Raw genomic sequence first — 23,915 nt, forward strand, 5'->3', positions numbered from 1 at the left:
GGTTTAATAATGCATTTAAAAGTTAGCACCTTTATGCTTCTTGAAGATGCCATACTTTTGTCTTTCAAGCTAGCAGCAGATTTAGATCAAACTTTAGATCGGTATTCATGGCCACCCCGACCTGGCTAGACATCTGTAGGCTGATAGAACTTAGCACACGTTTTTCAAAATCCCCAAAGCTAAGGTGAACGTGCAAAAAAGCTTTCCGCCACATGATATATCAAATTTTGAGGTCAGAGCAGACCACTTTGGTTGAGCTCGAAATTTGTGGACCCGTAGATCATACAGCAAGCATTTCAAAATCCCAAAAGCTAAGGTGGACATAAAATGTTTCCCCGGACATAAAAAACCATACTTCAAGGTAAGTTAAACGGCATGCTTTCGATTGACTTCAAAATGTGTTACATCGCACACCATAATCCAATAATTTGATGATCCGAAAATCTAAGGTGAACACCCAATACTTTCAGAGATACAAAAGGTAGAAGCTTTGGGCTAAAAATTTATAGACTCGTACGCCATGGCCCAAGCATTTAAAAACCCGAAGAGCTAAGATACGCACCCAAAGCTTGCCGAAATATTATTGGTCAAATTTGATATTGATTAAAGCGAATACCTTTGATTAAAATAAACACCTATAGACTCACAGGCCATAAGCCAAACATTTGAAAATATTGAAAACTAAGTCGGACTTATCAAACTTCCCGAGATATCAAAGGTTGAAGTTCAATATGGTTTCGTTCATTGTTGACTGCAGCCTCAAACTCAGACGAAATTTAGTACATAAACCGCAAAATTCATCATATTTCACTATAAATAGACATGTCCTCTTCAGATAAGTTGGGAGCTCATATCTTATGGAGAACCACAAAACATAGAACCCTCTTGGAGTGTGCCGTAGCCGGTGGGCCAGCAGCGCCTTCGCGAGTCGGGGCGTTAGCGCAGACCAGGCGCGGCGTCGAGGTGGGGTGGCCGACACGCCCGTGATATCCGATGACAGCTGCCAATTAGACGAGTGTGCGTGTGAGGTGGCATTCGTACGGAAGTTGAGCGAGTCATTCTGCGGTATGGCTCGTGAGTAAATGACTTGTTTTGACGCAATATACCAGGTGAAGTGGACAGCAATCCGTCTTGGACAGAGGTTCCGATGAAAGGGATGGTTCCACATTTGTTTGGGTTTTTGAACTGAAATGGCCATCTCAAAGGTCATTCGGTACAGTTGACAGCTCTGCCCTTTTAAGACTTAAAACCCCCTAGCGTCTGAGTTACACGCCCGTGAAGATGTGCAGACTATTTCGAGGAGGCTTTTTTAAGCTGACTCAGGAATTTATAACGCCATAATAACGCCATTAACATCCTTTCATTCCATTAGTCTCGCAGTGGCAAAAGCCAAAAATATAACCCTCGAGCCGTTCATATCCGGCGTTCGTCAGAACGTTTTCTAGATATGGGGCCCGTCGACTGGTTCTCAGTCAATGTTGTGCAAGGGACAATGACATAATGAAACACTAACGTATTGAGCAGCATATATATATATATATATATATATATATATATATATATATATATAACATTTATTTATAAAGGGCTTGTGTTGCCTAGACCAGTCTTTTCCAATTAAGAACACAGCAGTAGTTAAAAGTAGGCTTATTTCATCATGCCTAATGCCTGCTTCAACATTTTGAAACGTGTGGCAATCCGTTTGAAGGGAATGCAAGGCGAAGCATTGCTCTTAAAAGGAGTGTTTCACTCTCGAAGACACGGAAGTAAGCATGAAAGGTGATAAGGTAAGCCCACTTATAAGTATGGGTATGTTTTTAAGTGGAAAAGACTGCTCTTGACAGCACATTTTCTCTATTTAGTAAATATGCTACTCAGCACGCCACCGTTTGATTGTACCTTGCACAACATTGATTGGGAACCAATTGACGGTCGTTATATCTGGAAATCGTGCTCACGAACGCTAGATATGAACGACTCGACAATATTTTTTTGCATAGCCTTGATCCCAGCATGGCCGGTGGAGTAGCAAGATTTAAATGACGTTGTTATGGCGTCACGGATGCCCGAGTGACCTTGAAAAAGCCCGCACAAAATATCTGCACTTATTCGCGGGCGTACAGCTTAAAAACTAAAATGGTTTTGGCCTTACCACGTGCAGAGCTATGACCTGCACCGAGTAATCTTCAGAATGGCTATCTGAGTTTCAAGTCGCATACAAATGTGAAACACTCCCTTCGAGAGTTCATTTTTCTGGGGGATGTCTTATTCTTCAACCAAACTTTAAGAAAATATGCTGTTTGGGAAGGCTACCTAACACTTATCATATCATGTTTCAGTTCGGAGAAAATAGAGAGTTCCGAAACATTTCGGGTGAGGCTCAGTGTTACAAAATAGCAAAATTACTACCTTTTTGAAAACATTAGCATTAGGTACGTTGCAAAGCCAATATTTTGAATACGGTGCTCAATATCATCCTCGGATATCAAGATGCATTAAAAACTTGATGGCAAGGGCAGCAGTCGCTATAATTCATGCAATTCGTTAACGTTTCGAAACATTGCGTACCGTCTCAGGACAGAGGCACAATGGTACAAAGTTGTGATTAAATATAAGCGCATTAAACCGGTATCGCTCGACATGACAACTGTCACAATCAACGAAATTGAATACGACTACTCTTTGCATAAACAGGACATCTTGAAAAATACAAAAATCACACGACGATACATATATTTGGCTGCCGAAGAAGGCTATCTTATAACTTGCATAAGACGTGCAAACCCCATGATATTCCTTGACGGCTTTTTAGGTAATGTGAAGTGATTCTAAAATCCTAAGATCGAGGAAATTGCTGCAACACTCTAACACAGAAAAGTTTGCAGTGTTTAAGTGAGTGTCACACGCAGATCAGATCGTAATATTAGCCTTATTCCTCGGAGAACACCAGGAGACTGGAGATATAGTTGGGTTGATATTTCGGCAACATGCGTTATCCAAAGAATAGCGGAAGCGAGTTCAAAACTGCCTGCCGATGATCCTACTCAATTTTTCCTTTCTTTTTGAAACAGCAAGCCACAGTTTTCACAGGACACCATCATTCAGTGGATTAAACAAAGGGCGATTGCCAGCCATTACGACGATATAGTTCCCATCTAAGAATTATAATGCGCGAACATGCGTGTGCATGCAAACAAATTCAAGCAAATAAGCATCACGCATCACGCTTCACTCAAGCACGCAAGCGAGTCGAAGTAAACAGGCATATAGACGCAAAAAGAGTGTCACACGCAAATAAACAGTCTCGGATGGGCGAGAGGTATGAGTTAAACAGAATGCAACCTGCACGATCAGACCTTCCCAAAATGTTTCCGCTCCCTGCAGTGCAAACTACGAAGGGTTAAACTCACGTAAAACGCTCCGCAGGAAGCACATCGGTATCTACAAATGACTAGAGAGACAGAACATTTGGCAAGTTTGTCTTCTAACTTACAAAAGGTACAACAGTCGACAAATTTGCTTATATGATTTAAATGGACAGAAAATGGTAAAAACAATGCAGCATGTTTGCAAGCTCCTTTTTCAATTGCTTCGACCGTTTCTGAGAAAAGGACAAGACCGACTATATATCTGGTTCTAGGACTTCATGAACGGTGGTGTTTTTACATATTTCACATCCAAGAAGCTTTTCATTAATATACTAATGATTAAGAGTGGGAAGTCAGTTCCCTGAAAAAAATGATCTGGGCCATCAGTAATGGCAGCAATGTCATCGATCTTATGATTTTAGAATCGCTTCATATTACCACATAGCTTAAAAGCGTCGGGAGTAAATGAGAAATGGCCTATTCAAAAGCCATTAAGCGTGGGCTTTCTATAAATAGAGGTTTCGAGTTTACCTTGTAACTTTCAAAGCCGCAGATCGAGGAAAAGGAAAGAAATAATTTCATCCTCCTCCTCCCGCGGCCTAAAAAGGACGGGTTTTTCAATATCGGATTATCAATATCGGCATCGGATTTCTTCATTTAACGCCTGGTGATGGCATCAGTAACAACTGGGAATAAGTGAATAGGTGCCTGGGTGGTGGCATGTTTTGATCTCGTGCAGGCGCGTCTAAAGCACAACGGTCGGAATGGTAATGCACCACTTATAAACATGCGGCGATGGCCTGTTACTGGTCTATGCTGCGAGGCGTAACTTTGTTCATGGGAGGATTCCAATATACATAAGAAAGGAATGCGTGTATGTCACCAGGTAGCTGCTTATCGTTTAGCCCAAGCCACAGTAGTCGTAAGATTCTTTTCCTGAGATCATTGTACGATATATATTATTAACAAAGCCACATGCAAGCACCACAGGGTCACTTAAATATAGCAAGAGTAATGACCCCAGGATCGATAAACTACCTTGTAAAATCATTTCCTCACTGTCCCACAGTGACCCAGTTTTATTTTATTGGTAGTGTAACTACGAAAGCAACAGAGACCATCTATCTAAAACTGTTCAGTTGTCTACTTTCAATTCATACAAACATTTGAGCGCAGTGAAGCACCTTGCAACGCCGAGCACACGGTCAAAGCAGAATGCTTTTCGGACTGGTCAAAATTCCGAAACCCAGGCCAGTACTGGATATGGACGTGATGCACGCATGAAAGTGACGCCAAAAAATTTGGCCTGGTGTATGGTATACTTTTCAGTCGTTGGTCCACATTCATGCGGTATGTAGGGTGCACAGAAAAGCTCACTTTCGAAGCCAGCACATAATTCAACGAGCGGACGGTGTATCAAAAGCTAAATGACCCCGAAACGCCGAGCTAGATCACTTCTGTGACGCGATATAGGCAGTGTATAGCAAAATATCCTGCAATCATACGTGCAGGCATGTTTTTCGGGGCGGCTGATCAATTGGAACAATGGTGGTAGACTTTAAGTGACGAGCACTCTGGTTCCAATAATGTCGTGTTATTAGTGCCTATCGTTCATCTCGACTTTTCTGCACGCACACCGAAAAGCCGACAATGTAGGTGTTTTGCTTGTCTTTGATAAGGAGCATGTGATTTGACTCAGAACTCTTATATCTAGATGCATAACAAGTTTGCATTGGAGTCAGTTTATACCGTTATATTCATCTCAAGGCCTCTGCCAGTCTTCACGAGTAGAGGCGAAGCTGAGGAGGCGGGCACAGCCCGAAATACACTTTTTAGCGCCGTAGATGTCATCGTGCAAAAAACTAAAATCGGTGTATGAGCTCTACTTAGCCCCCACATCCGCGTCAAAAGCTCTCGACTGCGTCCCTCTTCACGTGCGAACAAACGCAGCTTGTGTTCTTCGAAGTACCCGATGCCAGAGACATCTACTGGATGGCATCAGTACTATGGATTCGGCCCAAGCCTTGGCCCGGCGCTATCGTCTCAGACCAATAGCATCAGCATATATCGACGACTTATCTCAAATACCGGGAACAGATGTACTGCATCGTGCTCGCAGTTTACACCGATGCGTTTCAATGAAACGTCGCTCACACGAATGAAATTTGAAGTCAAAGCCACTTAACAGCAAAGCTTTCATTTACCGAATGTCAAATGGATCCATTAGAAAATTGTGAAATATGCCAGCCGGGGCCGAGGTCAAGTCAACAGCATCGTAGATTATCTACCAAGTTCGATGAGGAGCAGAAATTTTGATCCTGATGTCCTTGTGTAGCAAATGGAGCACTGTGCACGTTGATATCTTTTCACGACCCACATATCCAACGCACGCTTTAACACAGTAAAAGCTGATTCATCTCCGACACCATTGTCACCTAAATCGACATCAACGGAATCAATCATGAAACTGTGTGACGCCTCGCCAAACCTGCATTCTAAATGGGGCTTGGCTGAAGTGCTCTGTGCAGAGCTAGCGTCGCAGCCGAAGTATAGCTCGGAATCAGCATCATACGCTGTAAATCGGATTCTGAATCGATCACGGCGGGGAAGAACTATACGCAAGGTTGTCAGATGGTGGACAGTATAACGTTTCGAAGCTTACAAAACGGAGATAACACAAGACCTAGAACTCTGTCACTAACCGCACGCGGGGATAGCGCGCGTATCGACGGTGTCCAGCGGGGGAGGCTGCAAGCGTCGCAGAGTGCGCCGCCTGACGGACACCCCGGACACACGCTGGTGGCCACAATCCCGCCGGCGCACAGAACCGCCGCCGCCCGTTTGACCCGCACTGGTGAGTTACACAGACCTCCAGGGCACGGCGCGTTCAGGGCAAGGCCCCGAGGCGACCGGCACGCCGCTCAGGCCCCGCACGCCAACACGCTTGGGCAGACAGACCCCGGAGCGGCATTGGATCGAGCCACCATCGCGTGTGAGATCTCAAGGGGACCGACATGTGTGAAGTCCTAGCACCCAACTGCTCACAAAGCACGCCTTCAGGTAACCGTCATTTCGAGTAACAGCCGACGAAACAGCCACCAATGGCAAGGCATTGTTAACGTAATGTCCCTCACTGCTGTTGTGCACCATTTCCCTGAACCAGACACACAAAAACACTCTAAGCATGTTTATTATCCATTGTATTAAATCTCACGTGGAAAATTGCTGCTTAAGTTTAAACCATGAAAACGCAATTCAAAACGATACACGTCAGTACGACAAGCAGTTAATACCAGACCACGAATAGCCTCCGTCAGTGCAGACTGGATAGCACACCATTGGGGGGCAGCCACGGTTAAAGCTCAGACATCCTGAACAAACTCGGCGCGACGGCGAGCACGCTTACAGACCCTCCGCGCCACGTACACGTGCGGAGTGCGACCCAGGGCTGAACAACGTGCAGAAAAGTGCATGCGGAACAAAAACCACGATACAAAAGCACGACCGGTATACAGATCACAAAAAAGAGATACCAACTATCACTCACGTCGCGTGCGGCGCGGACTGCCGCCAGTCTGCCGGCGCCTCGCTGCCGCCGGCCCTCCGCGGCCTCAGGCAGCTGCCGTAGTCGACGTCGGACGGCCTGACCGCCCCAGCCCCCAGCCGCCGCGCGCCAATGCCCTGGATGCGCGGACATCAGGCGGACCATACCCCGTGCCCCGTGACCCGCGTACCGCGGCCGCCAGCCGTCGCGCCGCGGCTAGAAGTAGTTCCACGAGTCGGCATCGCCGTCAAAGGCCAAGAAGAAGCCGAGGATGGTCAGATACATGACCACGTTGCCGGTCATAACCAGCGCGCAGGCACCCCACTCAATCACTGGCTGGAGGGAGGGCGCATGCGCTAGCACAATGGGTAAACCGAACGACGAAATGATGATGCCGGCCGTGAAGAACACGGCCAGCTCCAAACAACTACTGCTGGCGCCCATGTCATCCCGGTAGCGGCGGGCCATCGAGTACGGAATCGGTGCCAGGATGTAGAATATGATGACGAACAGGGGCCACCAGTTGTTGTACCGGGGCAGCGCGCAGGCCAGCAGCATGAACATCATGCCCAGCGAGCCGGTGAACGCCAGCAGGATCAGGGCCTTCACGCTCCCAGCCATGACGGAGGGTCCTGGACCCTGAAAATATTGAAGCATGTCAGCTCCCATAAAAATATGGTTTTCTGAATGTAGGGGCATACACAGGGGTTCACAATGGGGCAGGGCACAAGGGGAGAGCATAACTCAGTTCTTACACTGAAAATCTGGTTCGGCGCGCCGTAGACGTACGTACTTATTGCATGGGTCAAAGCAGCGTGGTTTGTTCCCGATACGCTAATTTCTAAGTGTGCGCTCCCAAATGTGTTAGTGTTACATTTTTCAAACATATATTGATAAACAAAACAATTTTATCACAGGGTGGACAAATGAATCTTGGGCTACTATATGAATATGTCAAACCCTGAAGGCAATATTTATGAGGAACATTATCATTCCATCAGTGCACATACTAGAGTGACATGAACATACTACCTGCCAAAGGCCAGCCACAGCAAATTGAATGATACTTATGTGGAGTCCCCAGTATGATATAGGGTTAATAACTAGGGTCATATATAGGGTCACAATTTGTGATACCATGGTAAACATAAAAAGACAAACTAAAAAAGATCACCCTTTAACCTCTAATGTCAGTGTGTTTCCACAGTGATTTGCTGAAACATCAACCCAAGCCCAATTGGGAAGTAATATGATGTGCATTGAGCAGGACACAAATGCATGGGCCACAATCAATGTTTTGAGCCCAGCATGACAAGGTGTAAATCTAGAAGAACTGTTTAGATGAGAGGATCAAGAGAAAATTGTTTACAAAATAACAACAGATGCTGGCAGAAGCCAAAGTGTCCATGTTTGGTTCCTTGCAGGCAGAGTAAACTCCAGAATCAGCTAAATTTTTGGTGGGTCTGGTCCTGATGAGGCTGCAATGATTATATACTGCATGCCTTAAAAATGCAGTGCTTCCCTCAAAGCCTTGCAGAGGTCAGAAGAAGTCAACCATATTGGCTGGAATCAATGATGAGTCCATCCCAAATAACAACATTCCACACATATTTTGTGCACAACACATACTTTCAATCATGCAGCTGTTCCAGGTGCAGTACACAGAAAATCCAATCTCTTCATCTCATATTACAATATAAATAAACTTGCTTTATAGTCAATGTTGGCTTCTGATGGCTCATGTAGTGCTTCATGTAAAAAAAAACTGAATCAGGCATATCACAGGCGTAGAAAACAGGCAGATGCCCTCCCTTAGGTCCTGATGCCTCTCAGGAGCTGATATCACATCAAATCAAATGCTCTCATCAGGAAATTCAGCCACAATGCAATACAGTTAACCACCATGCATGAACAGGTTCCTTTTGCTATCTGCACTTTTCTCCATATTCACAATGAAAAATAATTGAGTCAGTCCCAGTAAAAACTTCTGAGAAATGCCAAGACAATGGATTCCCATCTATGGTGGCATCTATTGATGATAACCATTTGTCTATATCTAGTTAGTGCATTATCTATGCTTGTTAAAGTTGATCCCAAACATCCATGGTCCACAAAAATTCAGATCATCAGGAAGAACAGTCAGGGGCCTTTCTAAGAAAAGATATGCGTCATGCATCATAAGTTTGTTTTCAATGAACAGAATATAATCTTGCATGGCTCAAGTAAATGTATGACATGCTATCACCTTGACAGGAACATATGCCACGCTTTATAAGGTAATCTGATCTTTTTATAAGTTGAGTAAGTTTGCCTAGTAATGGTTTATTCAGCACACTTCATGTCATCAAGGCAACACTGACACCAATGGTTGTTCCATGCCATCTGCATGGTTTGCTCTTGCATATGCCCTATTGTCTCTTACCTCAGCATGCATATGCCAGTATTAAGTGGTTTGTATGATGAGTGTCAAGGTGAGCACAGGATGGATACCAGTTTTGACATATTGTCAGCATAATTTAATAGCAAAACAACATGGATATGTTCATCTTGAAAATTATAAATGGGTACATTAAAATGATAGCTGATAGTTATACAAACAACTAGTGATCTTCACCATTGTTTATTTGTGAAAAGATCATGAGCAGATGCCACTACTAGATAATCACTATAACAGCCTACCAGTCATATCTGACATGGCCACTGCCAATCAACTGCATGTTATGCTGAATATTCAGAGAACCAGCAACACAACAGAAATGGTTATCAAGTACACAGACTGTAAATATAAGACAATGAGTTTGGTACAGTCACCATCCTTTTCATTGCATAGCCAATATTTCAAGGAGCTATGATGCTCTTCAAGTAATTTAAAGTATTTATTCAGCATTATTCATTTGAAAATTCTATGCAGTTTTGCCTGGGGTCCAACACATGCTTGCTCTTTGTCTACCACAACAGTCACAGAAGTGTGGTGCATGCAGTTTGGCCCTTGAACCTTGAGTGGATATTGTATGGTCCAAGAGACAACCTGGATTTAACTTATGACAAACTTCCCTTTCCATAAGGTCCACCACAGCCCCTATTGCCCCTAAAGCCCCTCGTCATTGGGGCTTTATGATGCACTCAGCTGCTGAGACTATGTAGTGTCATCTGCCCTACACCCTGGCAGGAAGGGCAGGCACTGCGGGAAATCGAACTCCAAACTTCTGGTTTCCCAGACACGCAGCTTTACTGCTGCACCCTCTAAATTGCCCACATAACCGACCCGCGGATCTTTCGGGTCTGGAAACGCGGTATCAAGGCACAGGCCCCCGCCCGGGCGACATTGGTAAACAGCACAGATGATACCGCCGCGTTCCCAGTGCTTCGGTTCGATGGGAATTATTTCACAACGCCAGTTAGGTTTCCACTGCCTTTCGATACTTACTCGCTATCGCTCAACAAAACCACGTCCGGGGCAGCCTCGCGCCCGCCTTTGAAGTGATTCACACCCACGACAGGCCGCCCTCAGTGTCCTAATGCCCTGGTATCTGCGTTCACAACAGAACCATTGACAGCGTGATGAAAACACGAGGGAAAACATTTGCGGCGGCAGAATGCTGTACGATTACCTGGTCGCACAGCATGCATTTTCGATAAGACAACTCTTCTGTATTAGATTGAAGATATTTTAAGATGAAAATGATGAAGTTAATGGATTTATTCGCATCATTTATTCAAGCTGGTAGCCATAAATCTGCATTTTTCTTTTGCCTATTTGGAAGCAGGCAAAGGTTTTCCGTTATAGTATATGGTTGCGTTGCAATTATGGCGATTTTGCGTCATTTGACGAGGTCAAGGACTGCACACAGCCGGGCCTCGAGAGCTTTGGATAGCACGATCGGGTGGCGTGTCACAGGCCGGATGAATAAATACAACTTTGGGAATCCCCTACCTCCTCACATTTATAGTGGGTGGAAGGGTGTGCGCGGCAGGGGTGTGCGGTTTGCTTAGGGTTCAGCCCAACTGCTTTGAAAGGAGTTTACCACCTGTTGATATGAAATACTTTGTGACGACGCCTATATTTTACGTGAATGCAGGTACAAACTCCAACTTACCACATGTATGCGTGTTGTGCTGTCTTCCCCGGCTACGAGAGCGTTGTCTGGATGGTGTGGGTTGCCAACTAGAACTCCCCAACCTTTACCGTAAATGCAAGTCACTCAACCTTTGGGCTGTCTGAAATGTCAGGAAATGGATGCAAGCTGGAGGCATTTTTCTAAACTAGCACATTTTTATCACCAAACTCATGTTTTTTCCACTCATCCTGACCACCCAGATAACATTTTCTCACTGTTGCATGGCGGTCAGCCTGTTTTAAAATTTTTGTCCTTACCTTTTGATTTGATATTTTTGTGGGATCAGTGTTCATGCTAAGTGGTACCTAATTTGTGAGCCCCAACATCACGAAAAAATCTTGATATGCCACAATGCTTGGCACCGCCCGTCTTACCCTAGGATCCTCCGATCCTCTGACTTACGTCAGAGGATCCCAGGGCACAGGAGTTGGATCCTCTGACTTCACCTTGACTTTTTACCTACGTCAGGGGATCCTAGGGCTTAGGAGTTGGATCATCTGACTTCGCCTTGACTTTTTAGGGCACCCTGTGCTGTCTGCTACTGTCCATTCCAACCGGCTAAATAATTAGGGCATGAAGTGGCCTGGACCTTCCCTGCCACGAGGCGGTGAATCAAAATTGAGGTGCTCTTACAAAGTAAGCTGTGAAGATGAACTGTAAAAGGGAATAGCAACAATTCAGTTAAATTTTTGGCAGGCTGCATCAGCATTTGGGAAGGTCATTAACACATGTGTGAACAAAATGACATGCAGAATGCAGAGCAAGAGAGCGCAACAAAATCAGACTATCCATTTGACGTTTTAAACCGTTTCTGACCTCAGTGCGTAAAGAATGACTAGACCACTGCCGCACTGAGGTCTTTGCATGCAACATTTTGCTTTAAGATGAACAACTCTTTAGCATTGAAATCATATACAGGCACAGCTAGTCATGTACTTTAGTTGACTGGGGCTCAATATTGAGATGCACCTCACATCATAGCCTTCTGAGTGCTTCAGAAATCCTATTTGAGTCTCGTGTTCTGACCTGTGGGACACAAAATCCGTCCATATACTAAAACATTGATTGTGCTGGTGCAGTCATATTTCCCAAATGGAAGTTAGATGTCATTGTCAACAAAAAGGCAATATTACACTTTCTGGTTTTTAATTCAGAATTTAGTGTTCTTTTTCTAGAGGTGCCAATGTTGCTTTCCCACAAAGGCTTAAGCTTGCCCGCGAAAGTAACAGCTGATATTTCTCTTGCATTCAATCTGCAGTTTTGCCAACAGCTCAGTTGGTTAGAGCATCTGCTTTCTGGTTCACGTACTGGTAGCGGGGAGTCGAGTTGGTTCATATGCTCATGATTTGGCCCGGGCTGGCATGAGCTCCTGACTGTAACAGCAGGTGCGGGAAAGGTCAAGTGGCGCCGGAGGGTCCTGCCCTCAGGACAGGACGTACAGTGCCACGCACTGTACGGTGGTGCCAAGCACTGTGCCAAGCCAGTGCCAAGCACTGTAAGGCACGGTGAGCTTTCTCCGTAAGATTATGTCGACCCGAAGTTTCACGATCGGATGGTGGTGCCAGGACTACGCAACCGGTACCATGTGGCGTGGGCGTCGATCCCAGGCATTTGTCCAATCGAGAGGCTGGAACTAAATCGTACAAACAACAAAATGAAATGCTGCAGCGATCTCTGGGTTTTGTTTCGGATATCTTGTCTACTTCTGCCAATTGGCGGTGTCTGCTCGTCACCCACGTGCCTGACGTGCAAACAGAACCGAGCGCACAACAGCCTCTTCAGAGCACTTCGATTGCGGTCCAGCTTCACCGCTGCATCATCGAAGGAATGGGCCGGTCATCAACCACTCCTCCGTTCCCTCTGACCATTGTCCTCTGACCTTTCTGTGGCTCGGTCAGGACTGTTTCACACAGCAGCTTTGTGCTGCGTCAGTCCAGGCCCCAGAATTGACCTCCGAGAAGCAAGGCGGGCTGAAGCGCGAAAGGACTCCATTTTTGCTGTGATCGTACCATGAGCTGCCATGAAATAACTTAACCTGCCCCAAGGAACGAATTCCAGGCCCCAATTTCAAAACCTGCCCAAAATATAAATTGTTGCCCAAACACTGCCCTAACAGGATCTTGTCAAGATCCGACACATTTTGCAGCATGACTCGTGCCTATGCTGGTAACTGCCTACATACCTATGCAATCACCTACTTGACAATCATGCGGAGACAGGGGATGAGGGGCTGGGAACTGCCTGTTGCCTGCGTGATGGGTTGCTTAAGATGACACTGGTAAGTATGCAAGTTGTGGCTCCTTAATAAGACTTCTTTACCATGCTGCCAAAGTTCAGAATCAGAGTGACTAGCAGCAGAGTTCAGAACTGGTCATTGGCACAGGGTATGTATTCATTGTAGTGTTCCATTAGTTGCAGATCAAATTTCATCAAAGTTCCGATTATATCCAACCCAGTTCCATCAAATATGCAATTACATTTTATGTGCCATTTTACCATATGTTCCAGCCAAAGCTGCTTTTCCATTTAAATAAATGTCATCTTTGGGTTTGCAAGTCAGGAGACACGTCATTTCTGTCAGAGGCAGCGTCCTGTTGCTGGACTGAGTCCCGTCCCCTCTTTAGCTCACTGCCGGACCCCTGTCAGAGCGGCGTCCTGTTTCTGGACCTGGGTCCTGACCCCTCTTTAGCTCACTGCCGGATCCCTGTCAGAGCGGCGTCCTGTTGCCGGACCTGGGTCCTGCCCCCTCTTTAGCTCACTGCCGGACCCCTGTCAGAGCGGCGTCCTGTTGCTGGACCTGGGCCCCGCCCCCTCGTTAGCTCACGGCCGAACCCCTGTCAGAGCGGCGTCCTGTTGCCGGACCTGGGTCCTGCCTCCCCGTTAGCTCACGGCCGGGCCCGTTCCAGCACCGCACCTAGGCCATGTGTACTCGGCGGTGCTGGCGGACGCGGCCGCCCGGTACGCGGCGCTGCGGCGCGGCCGGGGCGCGCTGCTCAGCACCGGCACGGACGAGCATGGCCAGAAGGTGCGCCAGGCGGCGGCCGCCGCCGGCCTGCCACCAGCCACCCTCTGCCAGCGCGTGTCGCTGCAGTTCCGGCGCGCCTTCGAGGCGGCCGACGTGCAGTACGCGCGCTACGTGCGCACCACGGACCCGGACCACGCGCACGCCGTCCAGCACTTCTGGGTATGTCGAGTCCGACCTCCTCCCCACCGACCAGAATCGTGGCCCCAAGTGCAGCGACGCCGGGGAAGCGGCCCGCCTGTTGAAATAACGGCCAACTGGTTTTGGGCACCGTCAGGCAGTAAGACGCTGCATCTGTGTGTTTTTATTCCTGTGGTTCGATTGCAATGTGCTCATCCAAGGGCGCCAACCGAACTTTACCCATGGTATCCTGCTGTTCATGGTGATGTCGCACTACCGTGGTGCACTGCAGTGCTAATGACACTGGTCGGAACAACAGGTGGTCATTCGTATGATGTGTTGCAACAGGATTTTTTATTAATGTGATGTAATCTGTTGTAGTTGAAACACTGCTAAGCAAAAGGCAATATGCTGTGTGTTAGTATGTGTGTTGTGTTTCAGAGGCTTCTGGATTCAAGAGGGTATATCCAGAAGGGCAGCTACACTGGCTGGTACAGTGTTCCTGATGAGTCGTTTCTTACGCCTTCTCAGGTTGGTTACTGCTCTGTTTATATTTGGCTCCGGAATGGTACGAAGGTTCGCTTTCAATTGTTTTTTTTTCTCTGAAAATCCGAGGACGTGGCGTTGTCTGATGTGGTTCAGCATTCAATAAAAAATATTACCCGCCCTGACCCTTGCACATTTTCAACGTAATGTGAACTTTGCGTGTGTCGGCCCCAGTGTATATGGCATTTGTGAGTGAGATAAGTGATATTGAAGATGAATAAGCAACTACTTGCTTTCCTCTCCATGTGAAACACAGCACACTATCATGGTGAGTAGTCCTGCAATATCGGTAAGAAGTCAGTAGGCATGGATCTTCACTGACTAGATGGCGCCAGCGTCGCGCGCTTCGCGGTTGGGTAAACCATTGACCACGACCGGTACTGTGCCAGTGTCTGGCTATCTCGTGCTCCATGTATTTTGAGACGGAAAAATAGAGGAGACTGGTTTCGTATCTAAAGCCGGAACTACGAGATACGCGTCTTACCAAAGCTGCATTGTCGAGCAGTACATGTCAAACAAGCACGACATAACGCCACGCAAATTTAGCAGTGCAATTACCAACGCGCAGTGTGCTCCGTCGCACGAGTCGCAGCAACTGCGCTCAGGGCGCTCATGCAGCGCGCTCCTATTGAGAGCGATGCCACGACAGCGGCAAACACCGATCTCAGTTGGTTAGGGCGCCTGCCTTCCGATCCGTTCACCCGTGGCGGCGTGGGTGTGAGTCGTTCGATGCGCTCTTATGTATCCCTGGCGGGTATAGCCTGCGGCCGGCGGCAGCGGCTGGGCAAATGAGCAGGGGCGTTAGAGCGCAGGACGGACCGTGCCGGGTATTGCGACGCGTTAAACTTTGGCCGCCAAATTCTGCCGGTAGCCTGGAATTCTGTGGTCGGATAATGGGGAAAGGGCTCGCACAACAGGCAACGCTTAGCTTGAACTTTGACCCCAGAACTCCATCCATTCAAAACGTTTGATTGAATCTAAAAAGACAACACTGGTCACGGGGGTGGTCACTGCGTGGCCATCTTGGCAGCCCGCTCCGTGGATTGGGTGTGGCACAGCACACCAGACATTAGCAGTACGTACGTCAGTACCGAAACGGCACGCTAGTGTGACGTATGGGTTTGAGGATAACGCGGAGGAGAATGGAGACGTGCATGGAGACACCACGCTTCAAAAGTGTGTCGGTAGCCGAGAAGGCACGCTGGTTCGGCACTGTACTTTGTGTGGCGTTCAGTCGTGCTTGCGCGAAATAGTTTGCTCGAAACAATGCTCTTAATGTATGAGAAGAAACCGGAGCTGCCATACCAGCGACCGTTTAGTGGCATTATTAGCAAACATATTGTTGGCCAGGCGCGTATGTTGGTATTTCAACTTGAGGTCAAACAAAATTCATTTTTTTCGTCTCGCAGTACATGAGGCACGAAATAGCCAGACATTGGCGCAGCACCAGCAACGGCCATTGGTTCACCCAACCGTAGCGCGTGCGACGCTAGCACCATCTAGACCGTCAAGGTCCGTGTCTACTATAGCTTGTAACCAACATTGCAGGACTACTCCATATGGCAGCGCGCTGTGTTGCACGTGGAAAAGAAGACAAGTAGCTAATTTTTGGTATTCGGTATCACTTACGTGACTCACGAATGCTATGTACGCCCTGGGCAGAAACACGTGAAGTTCGTGTTACGTCGAACTTGGGTGAGGGCGGGTAATCTTTTTTTGAAATTGAACGTTGACGGTCGTCTTTGGTCTCAGCTTATCGAAATGCATTAGACCACACCACGCCCCATATATTTTTAGAACTGAAAGATGAGGAAAGGGTGTTGAATGCATATATTAAGTAGTAATTTTGTAGACTTAGCCTTACCAATTTTAGAATGCATGGTGGTCAACCTCATTGTCCAACGCAACATTCATCCTTTCAGCACTTAAGTTAGCATTGTCGATCAAAACTGAAGTGACTTCATTTGCAGGCGTTCTGAGGTTGGGCGAATGCGGTCATTTAACTTTGGAATTGACTGCAAGACAGTATTTTTCTTTCTTCTGAAAATGTGTTCTTGCGGTGCCGTGTGGACGAAAGATTTCCGAAGTAACTCGTCACATAACGCTGCATGTTTTAGGTGACAGAAGAGGTGCGGGATGGCAAGAAGGTGGCCATATCATCAGAATCAGGTCACGTGGTCACGTGGGCAGAGGAGGAGAACTACGTCTTCCCCATGTCCCGTATGCGAGACGACCTTCGACACTGGGTGAGAAACCGTAAGTGCGCTGATCTGTGAAGTCACGTGGAGAGAAGCCTGATGGGGTCGTGGTCATGCCTTTGTGACATTATGGTCCCCATACATTGGGCGAGTAGTTTCGCGGGATCTGTGATGATGCGAGCGAAAGCTAGTAGACCTAGCCAATCGGCTTCTAGTCACATCAGAACCAGTTCGTTGGTGATGACTTGGTCTCGTTCGGCCTGTTCTTGGTAGCTCAGGCATCAATATACTGATGTTTACCATTTGGTAAAAGTTGACCATTGTGGCCTTTTCTTCATAAATCTTGTGTTAATTCGGACGATGCAGTCAGAACCTCTTGAATGGGGAGAAAATTCGGGTAGGAGGCTGTTATCTTGTAGGTGATACTTGCTCCTGTTACGATCCATGCATCTCGCGGAGACTTGCTTAAAAAAGTTTCCTCTCTGTCTTTATACAATAACTCAATTATAATCTGGATCATGATTTATTTTGGGGGGAAAGAGAAGAGAAATGATGAATATGAAGACTCCAAGTGTTCTCAGTCCACTACTTCAGAGCAAAAGGAAAGCGATGCCATAAGTCTCTGCATTATATCAACACATTAAATACAAGGCAGACTATCAGTGCATCTAGATGTACCAGACCCACCGGAAAAGTCTGGCGTGACGCGCGTTTGGCGGTCAGACCGCCGTCCTGAGACTACGTGCATGCGCCAGTCTAGCGCCAGGAACACACTGGCCTAATTGGGTCAGAAGGCGTTTTCACAGGTTCATAATATATCTGTTACGTAAGCACCGCGCACGAGAACGTTTGAAGACAGGAAGGCAAAACGCGCTCCCAGTAATCAAACTCAGAAGCAGTTGCTAAGTGGACTATTTGTAAAATTGGAAGAATAAACACGAGAAAGATGATTAGTGGCTCGAAGACCAGAAGTGCCAAGTACGTCAGAATAATCAGAAAACACAGGCGATGGATCGCGGGGTCTGGTAGAGTACTTTGTGTGCAAAAGTTCAAGGCCGGATCAGAATATCGTGAACCTTACGATCATTGCAGTCGTATATCAGGATTTATAAAATTATTTTGATAACTCGTACTCTTCTTCTCATAGCTTAATATCAATGCATTTTTGTGCCAGCGCCATTTCCCTGCTAGGGATGCGTTGTTGGCCTGCTTGCTCAAGCATTTCATTTGTCCTCTTGACAACGCTGGTTGTCAGGAGAGGACAAGTGAGCGGCGATAATGAAAACATATGACACCGACAGCGGGTCCAGTGAGCGTCACCATGGACCCTCTCGATGGTGGCCGCTGTGCCTGCCCCAATGCATTGGGCCGGTGGGAGTGGGCGGGCGTGCCCTCTCGGTGGTGACCGCTGTGCCTGCCCCAGTGTATTGGACCGGTGGGAGTGAGCGGACGTACCCTCTCGATGGTGACCGCTGCACCTGCCCCAGATCTGGACGTGCGTCCTGCCAAGTTCGGCCGTCTGTTGGAGAGCTGGCTGGAGGCCGACCTGCCCGACCTGTCCGTCTCCAGGCCGGTCAGCCGACTCGACTGGGGCGTGCCAGTGCCAGGTCAGTCAACGGTCCCGTGCCAGGTCCGTCATCAGGCCGGTGCCAGGTCAGCCACCGGGCGACGTGGGCTCCCGCGCCCGAATAGCAGCTTTCTGTTGTGGTTGCAGTGACAGCTCGAGCGATAACAACTGTATCGCTGCAAACATTTGTGCAACAGTCATGGGGTTACGCCGTGACGTTTAAAGCACCGCACACTTTTGCAGATATGTTCTAGTTTTACTTACTTAACGTGCATAGCATATTGACAGGATTAAAACACAGACATGCCTATGGAGGCATGAACAAAATGCCCAGTTAACGTGATGACGTTGATAATAGGTCTTTGTATCGTGGTAGATGTTCCTAGGTAAAGTCAGGCATCGATGGGCTCAGCGTGATTCTTCGTCACACCATTTTTCATGCCATGTTACCCATATGACCTTCGCTCGAACGGCGAACACCGCCGGACTCAGATGGTGGGGGGACGACCCACCGGCGGAGACACCGGCTAGCCCCGGCAACGCACCGGGCCGGACTCAGATGGTGGGGGACGACCCACCGGCGGGTACACAGGCTAGCCCCGGCAACGCACCGGGCCGGACTCAGATGGTGGGGGGACGACCCACCGGCGGGTACACAGGCTAGCCCCAACAACGCACCGGCGACCAGCACTGCACAGCTTCAGTGCATTGCGTGTACACGCTGCTTCGTTGTTGCCGCCGGTTTGACGTGAACCCGGGCAAACTCAGCTGTGGAGGGGGGGGCGGGGGAGGGGGCATCTGGCTGCGAGGAAGCAGCCAGATGTTGCTACCCTCCTGCGGCCCGAAGACGTGGCCCGTAGTGACCCACCAGGGCCGGCCCAGAGACACGGACTGTGACGGTCCGTCGCAGCTATGCCACCTGTTAACGGTCTCGCCGTGTTGCCTGTTTGTTGTGTGTGAGCAACATCGCGGGCAGAGCCGTGCACCGCGCGTGTCGCCGTGCACCCCTTTGCACACGTCACGGCGTCATCTTGACTTCCGGCGATGGCCAGTCAGTATCGACCGCGCGAACGGCTGACCACGCTCGGGTGACGACCAGGAGGTGGCGGGCGTGTTTCAGGAGATGACCAGCAGGTGGTGTATGTGTGGTTGGACGCCCTGGTCAATTACCTGACCGCCAGCGGGTACCCCGGACAGCTGGAGCGCTGGCCCCCGGACTGTCAAGTGATCGGCAAGGACATTCTCAAGTGAGTTGTCCCGTCCGACTTGCTTTGATCGGTGAAGGCTTTGAACTTGAGTCGCCTCTCGGGGGCCTGCGCCGCGGGGAATATCTATAAAACCGCGTTCCTACAGACTGTCTCGTGTTTTTGCGCAGCCGGGGTTAACTCCGTCCCGTCGGTTAACTTCATCGTTACGACATCGATCGCTCCTCAGTCTGGTGGCTTCCCACCAGCTTTTAGCACGCGCGCCCTGCACCGGTGTACCTACGGCGCGACCGGCGCGTGGTCCGGCCGCCGGCGCTGAGGCCGGCCCTGTCGCGGCCGGTCGCCGGAGAGCGCGGTCGCGGGCCCGGCGAGGTGACGGCGTCCGCCCGGCCGGCCGCAGGTTCCACGGCGTGTACTGGCCGGCGCTGCTGCTGGCGGCGGGCCTGGCGCCGCCGCGCCTCCTGCTCTGTCACAGCCACTGGACCGTCGACGGCGTCAAGATGTCCAAGTCCCTCGGCAACGTCGTGTCGGCGGACGAGGCGCTGCGCACCTACACGGCCGATGGGCTGCGCTACTTCCTGCTGCGCGAGGGCGTGCCACACTCCGACGGCAGTGAGTCGGCAGGGGCCGCAGCCGGACAGATGCAGGAGACACTCCTGGCTGGCACGGGCGACGCATGAGGACGGTAGTGAGTCGGCAGGGGCCACAGCCGGACAGATGCAGGAGACACTCCTGGCTGGCGCGGGCGACGCATTAGGACGGCAGTGGGTGTAAAACTTTCAGGTGCTGTGAGGCGACAGCTTCATGGTCGTGAGACTTGGGTTCACCACGGTGTCACCTGCATTGCTTTTGCAATGCGTCTGTTGAAGGGGTGGGGAGGGAGTCGGTCACTGGGGACGAACGTCACTCTGGCGCGGTGGGTCACGAATAGAAATCGCCGCGTACTGAACACAGTGCAATCGTCGACTCGTGCAATGAATAAGTTGGCAGCTAGTGATCGGGCCCGACGCATGTGCCACTCGTCTGGCGCCGCTCGCCACCTGCCATCCGTCGACCGGCGGCCGTCACCCCTGCCGCAGACTTCAGCCGTAAGAAGGCCGCCAACCTGCTGAACGCCGAGCTGGCCGACACGCTGGGCAACCTGCTGGGCCGCTGCGCGGCGGCGGCCGTCAACCCCGGCCAGCAGCGCCGGTCCGCCGCCGCTGCCGCGGGCGGGGCCGGCGGTCCGGAGGCTGACCTGCTGCTGCAGACGGTAGCCAGCCTACCGGCAGCGGTCGGCGAGGCGTACGACGAGTTCTGCTTCTACCGCGGCCTGGAGGCGGTGCAGGCCGCGCTGCGGAGCGCCAATCAGGTGGGCGCCGGGCTCAGTTGTCGGGGGCGTGCGGCCGGCTCAATACGGAGACGTAGGCAGGAGAGGTCCAGTCTACCGTGGCGAGCATAGCCGTTACGAGTGGTGATTTTTTGCGTACAGTGGGCCCCTTGAGTGATTCAGATTTTTGTTTCGGTGTTTGAATGATATTTTGCCTGTAATTGGGGACTGGAAAACGCTTTTCAGAGTGAGATTAGGGTGGAAGATGCTTGTTGCTGCTTTTCGCCTGTGGGACATAATTGAATTTGGCAGTGCTTAGCAGTGTGTACCGATCTTGTTCATCTTGATGCCTCCGCTTTCTGCTCGATACATAATGCAACATGGGTCCGTAGGACCTACAGTAGATGACCTCGTCCGACCGCTCTGTGCATCTCCACCTATCGGCAGCAATGGCTGGTCCTCACCTTCAGTTGGTTGCAGTTTGTACAACTGAAAGAGCCGTGGGTGCTGCGGAAACAACCGGAGAGAGAAGCAGAGCTTCACAGCTGTCTGGCCGTTGCCATGGAGACGCTGCGGGTGGCGGGAATTCTGCTTCAGCCCGTGGTCCCTTCGTTGGCTGGTCGTCTCCTCGGTAAGTAACTTGTTCAAGATTCTGGATGATCGTCGTCATAATGGACGGAAGTCCATTCAGGATTCGCAGACCATGGAAAAGGCGGCGGATCTGTGCGTATGATGTGCGTGCGTACGCAAAACATTGACAAAAAACGTCGGTTTTTCCGAGGTACGTGCTTATCGTGAGAAAATGGTGAAATTCCGTCCGTATTTTGTGATGTAGCAGACGCAGCGTCCTTGCTTGGACTTGTAGGTCAGGTCGCACAGAGCAATTCGGACTCACTTAACATACACCGGTGTTCGTACATGCACCACGTATCACCGTGCTGCATACACAGCAAGTGGCGCTTCAGATGGTATGTGAGATTCCCGCAAGTTTACAGTAGCCCGGGCCCATCGCGCTCCTGTACTCGACCGTAGCAAAGACGGCGACGGCCTGTCTCCATAAACATTATGGGTAATACGTGTCGGATGGAACCTCGTGTCTCATACATGGTGCTGTGGTGCGCTGCCGATGGTGCAAGCGTTTAGCTCAGGTCTGCCTGTCGTGGCTGCATGGATCATGCGTATATTATAATACTTTACAAGGCTGTGTGCGTCAGGCCAGTTAAGTTGTTTGAAAACCTCACTGACGGGGTGGTGTTTGCGTCTGCCACTGGTCGCACGGCCACCGAAATTCAGCATTCGCTTTTAGCAACCTGTGAAATTGCGCGACGTTGCACGTGCCATGCAACGATGTAGAGTATCAGACGATGGGAGCGACGAGTCTGAACAATGTTTGCAAGAACAGCGTTCGATGCTGCTTATTTAGCATGCGCGAGACCAATGAGGATGCATATGGACGTGATTTGATTCACATGCAATTTAAAACTGACATGTTCGTCCATAAAAACCCATTTTTTTTTCACAAATCTGGGTTCGGATATCACGGCGCTGAAGAAACTCAGGGAAACAGGGTACCGAGCCTCTAAGCATGGCTGGCGTATCGAGTACACGAGCTTAGGTTTTGGTCGTGTTCAGCTTCATGTTCGCACAAAGCCAGTTATGAAAGCGTTCAGGGGCCTGCTCGGCGCGGCGAAAGGTCGGTGGCATGCCACTCTGCGTACCGCTGACGAGCCGTTGTGTGTTGTCAGTAAGCTGTGCGACACGGACGAATTCGGGTACAAATGGGCTCAGATCGTCCGAGAACACGGCAGACAGCATACAGCTGAGGGATCAACCCTGGAATGCGTCGATTGTATTTGGCTTCGTCCCAGACCGTATAGGCCTTCACTGTAGAAGTCTGGTCTGAAAGGGTACCTTCACTGTAGAACGTCTGCACTTGCTGAGTGTGACCTCACAGGTAATCGCTGAACCGCCCGCTCCACGCCGTACAGCACCAGCTGTGCCAGCGGTTTCCGGTGCGACGCGTCATCGTGGCACTCGGACAAATCAAGCAGCTCTAACACGTACACTCGCCTTTCGTCCACGGCACGCGGGACGTGGTGGGTGATGACGCTGAGTACGGTTTCTGTACTGTATTCTGTTCCGTATTCGTGTTGGCCGCTCGATGGTGGGCGGTTCGCTGCCCGGTACCAAACCATCTGCCACTGGACAACACGTTCCGGGCTGTGAGGGTTTCGAGGTCAGGTTCGAAGGTCAACCCGGAAACAGAAGGGCATCTGAAGGCTTTGTCTTAAGTATCTTGCGAAGCGGTCAACTTAGTGATGCGGGCACATCTGGCCATTTTGCAATGTCTTGTTCGATATGTCTTCTCTTATAGAAGCTGGTGAAAGAGAGCCTACTGCGAACGTCTGCCACTGCGATGACTGGCACGGGAGAGCTTACTGAAGTGGGACATGCCAGTTGCTTTAGGGAATCTTCCCACCTGAGGCAGCTTCCGTTCACCCAGTGTCCATCAGGCCGCTGTAACGTTAGTGACCGTAGAACATGCAGGTGGCTTTAAGTAAGCGATCGCTGGCGTCGTTGGCGGTGCAATGCAACAGATGTTCACCGTTGGCACGTGCAGGTAGTCGCGACCACGGTAACTTGCTGACCGCCCCTGTCTTCCATCATGATCACAACCCTGCAAACTTTCGTCACGTGGTAGGTTGTGTAGAACAGCACGACAGTTCCAGTAAGACCGATACAAGGCCAATGTGACCATATATCCTGCTGTTTCAAGAGATGTGGCTGGGAGGGCCTGGGCCCCGAGCCAAGCGGACCTTTACAACGGTGGGAATGACACAGAGTACCGCGCCGTGGGCCCGCAATCATCGCCGCTTAGGTGTCGCGTTTATCCCTCTCGGCCAAGATGTTATCAAATC

At 49.6% G+C, this 23,915-nt stretch overlaps 2 protein-coding genes across 2 annotated transcripts; one reads left to right on the plus strand and one right to left on the minus strand.

Annotated features, from left to right (window-relative positions):
* Window positions 1-6,540: 6,540 nt before the first annotated feature.
* Window positions 6,541-10,423, minus strand: LOC119098806 (leptin receptor overlapping transcript-like 1). Its single transcript, XM_037221850.1, has 2 exons — window positions 10,340-10,423; window positions 6,541-7,551 (listed from the first exon to the last, which is right to left on the minus strand). The coding sequence occupies exon 2, from the start codon at window positions 7,531-7,533 to the stop codon at window positions 7,129-7,131; it is 405 nt and encodes a 134-aa protein (XP_037077745.1). The 5' UTR covers window positions 7,534-7,551; window positions 10,340-10,423; the 3' UTR covers window positions 6,541-7,128.
* Window positions 10,424-10,807: 384 nt separating this feature from the next.
* LOC119099042 (methionine--tRNA ligase, mitochondrial) lies at window positions 10,808-23,054 on the plus strand. Its single transcript, XM_037222093.1, has 10 exons — window positions 10,808-10,991; window positions 13,937-14,214; window positions 14,614-14,703; window positions 16,836-16,974; window positions 18,404-18,523; window positions 19,604-19,730; window positions 20,089-20,300; window positions 20,768-20,861; window positions 20,949-21,039; window positions 22,986-23,054. The coding sequence occupies exons 1-10, from the start codon at window positions 10,949-10,951 to the stop codon at window positions 23,052-23,054; spliced, it is 1,263 nt and encodes a 420-aa protein (XP_037077988.1). The 5' UTR covers window positions 10,808-10,948.
* The last annotated feature ends 861 nt before the right edge of the window (window positions 23,055-23,915 follow it).

The sequence above is a fragment of the Pollicipes pollicipes genome, unplaced genomic scaffold (genome assembly GCF_011947565.3).
Source record: "Pollicipes pollicipes isolate AB1234 unplaced genomic scaffold, Ppol_2.1 Scaffold_4740;HRSCAF=5597_pilon_pilon_pilon, whole genome shotgun sequence".
NCBI classification, from domain to species: Eukaryota; Metazoa; Arthropoda; class Thecostraca; order Pollicipedomorpha; family Pollicipedidae; genus Pollicipes; species Pollicipes pollicipes.

What these genes read in the sequence shown, in the direction of transcription:
- LOC119098806 (XM_037221850.1), bottom strand. Translation starts at nt 7,533, where the DNA reads ATGGCTGGGAGCGTGAAGGCCCTGATCCTGCTGGCGTTCACCGGCTCG.
- LOC119099042 (XM_037222093.1), top strand. Translation starts at nt 10,949, where the DNA reads ATGAAATACTTTGTGACGACGCCTATATTTTACGTGAATGCAG. An exon ending in CGTTTCTTACGCCTTCTCAG is followed by an intron (nt 14,704 to 16,835) that starts GTTGGTTACTGC and finishes TGCATGTTTTAG; the next exon opens with GTGACAGAAGAGGTGCGGGA. An exon ending in CGTGCCACACTCCGACGGCA is followed by an intron (nt 20,301 to 20,767) that starts GTGAGTCGGCAG and finishes CCCCTGCCGCAG; the next exon opens with ACTTCAGCCGTAAGAAGGCC.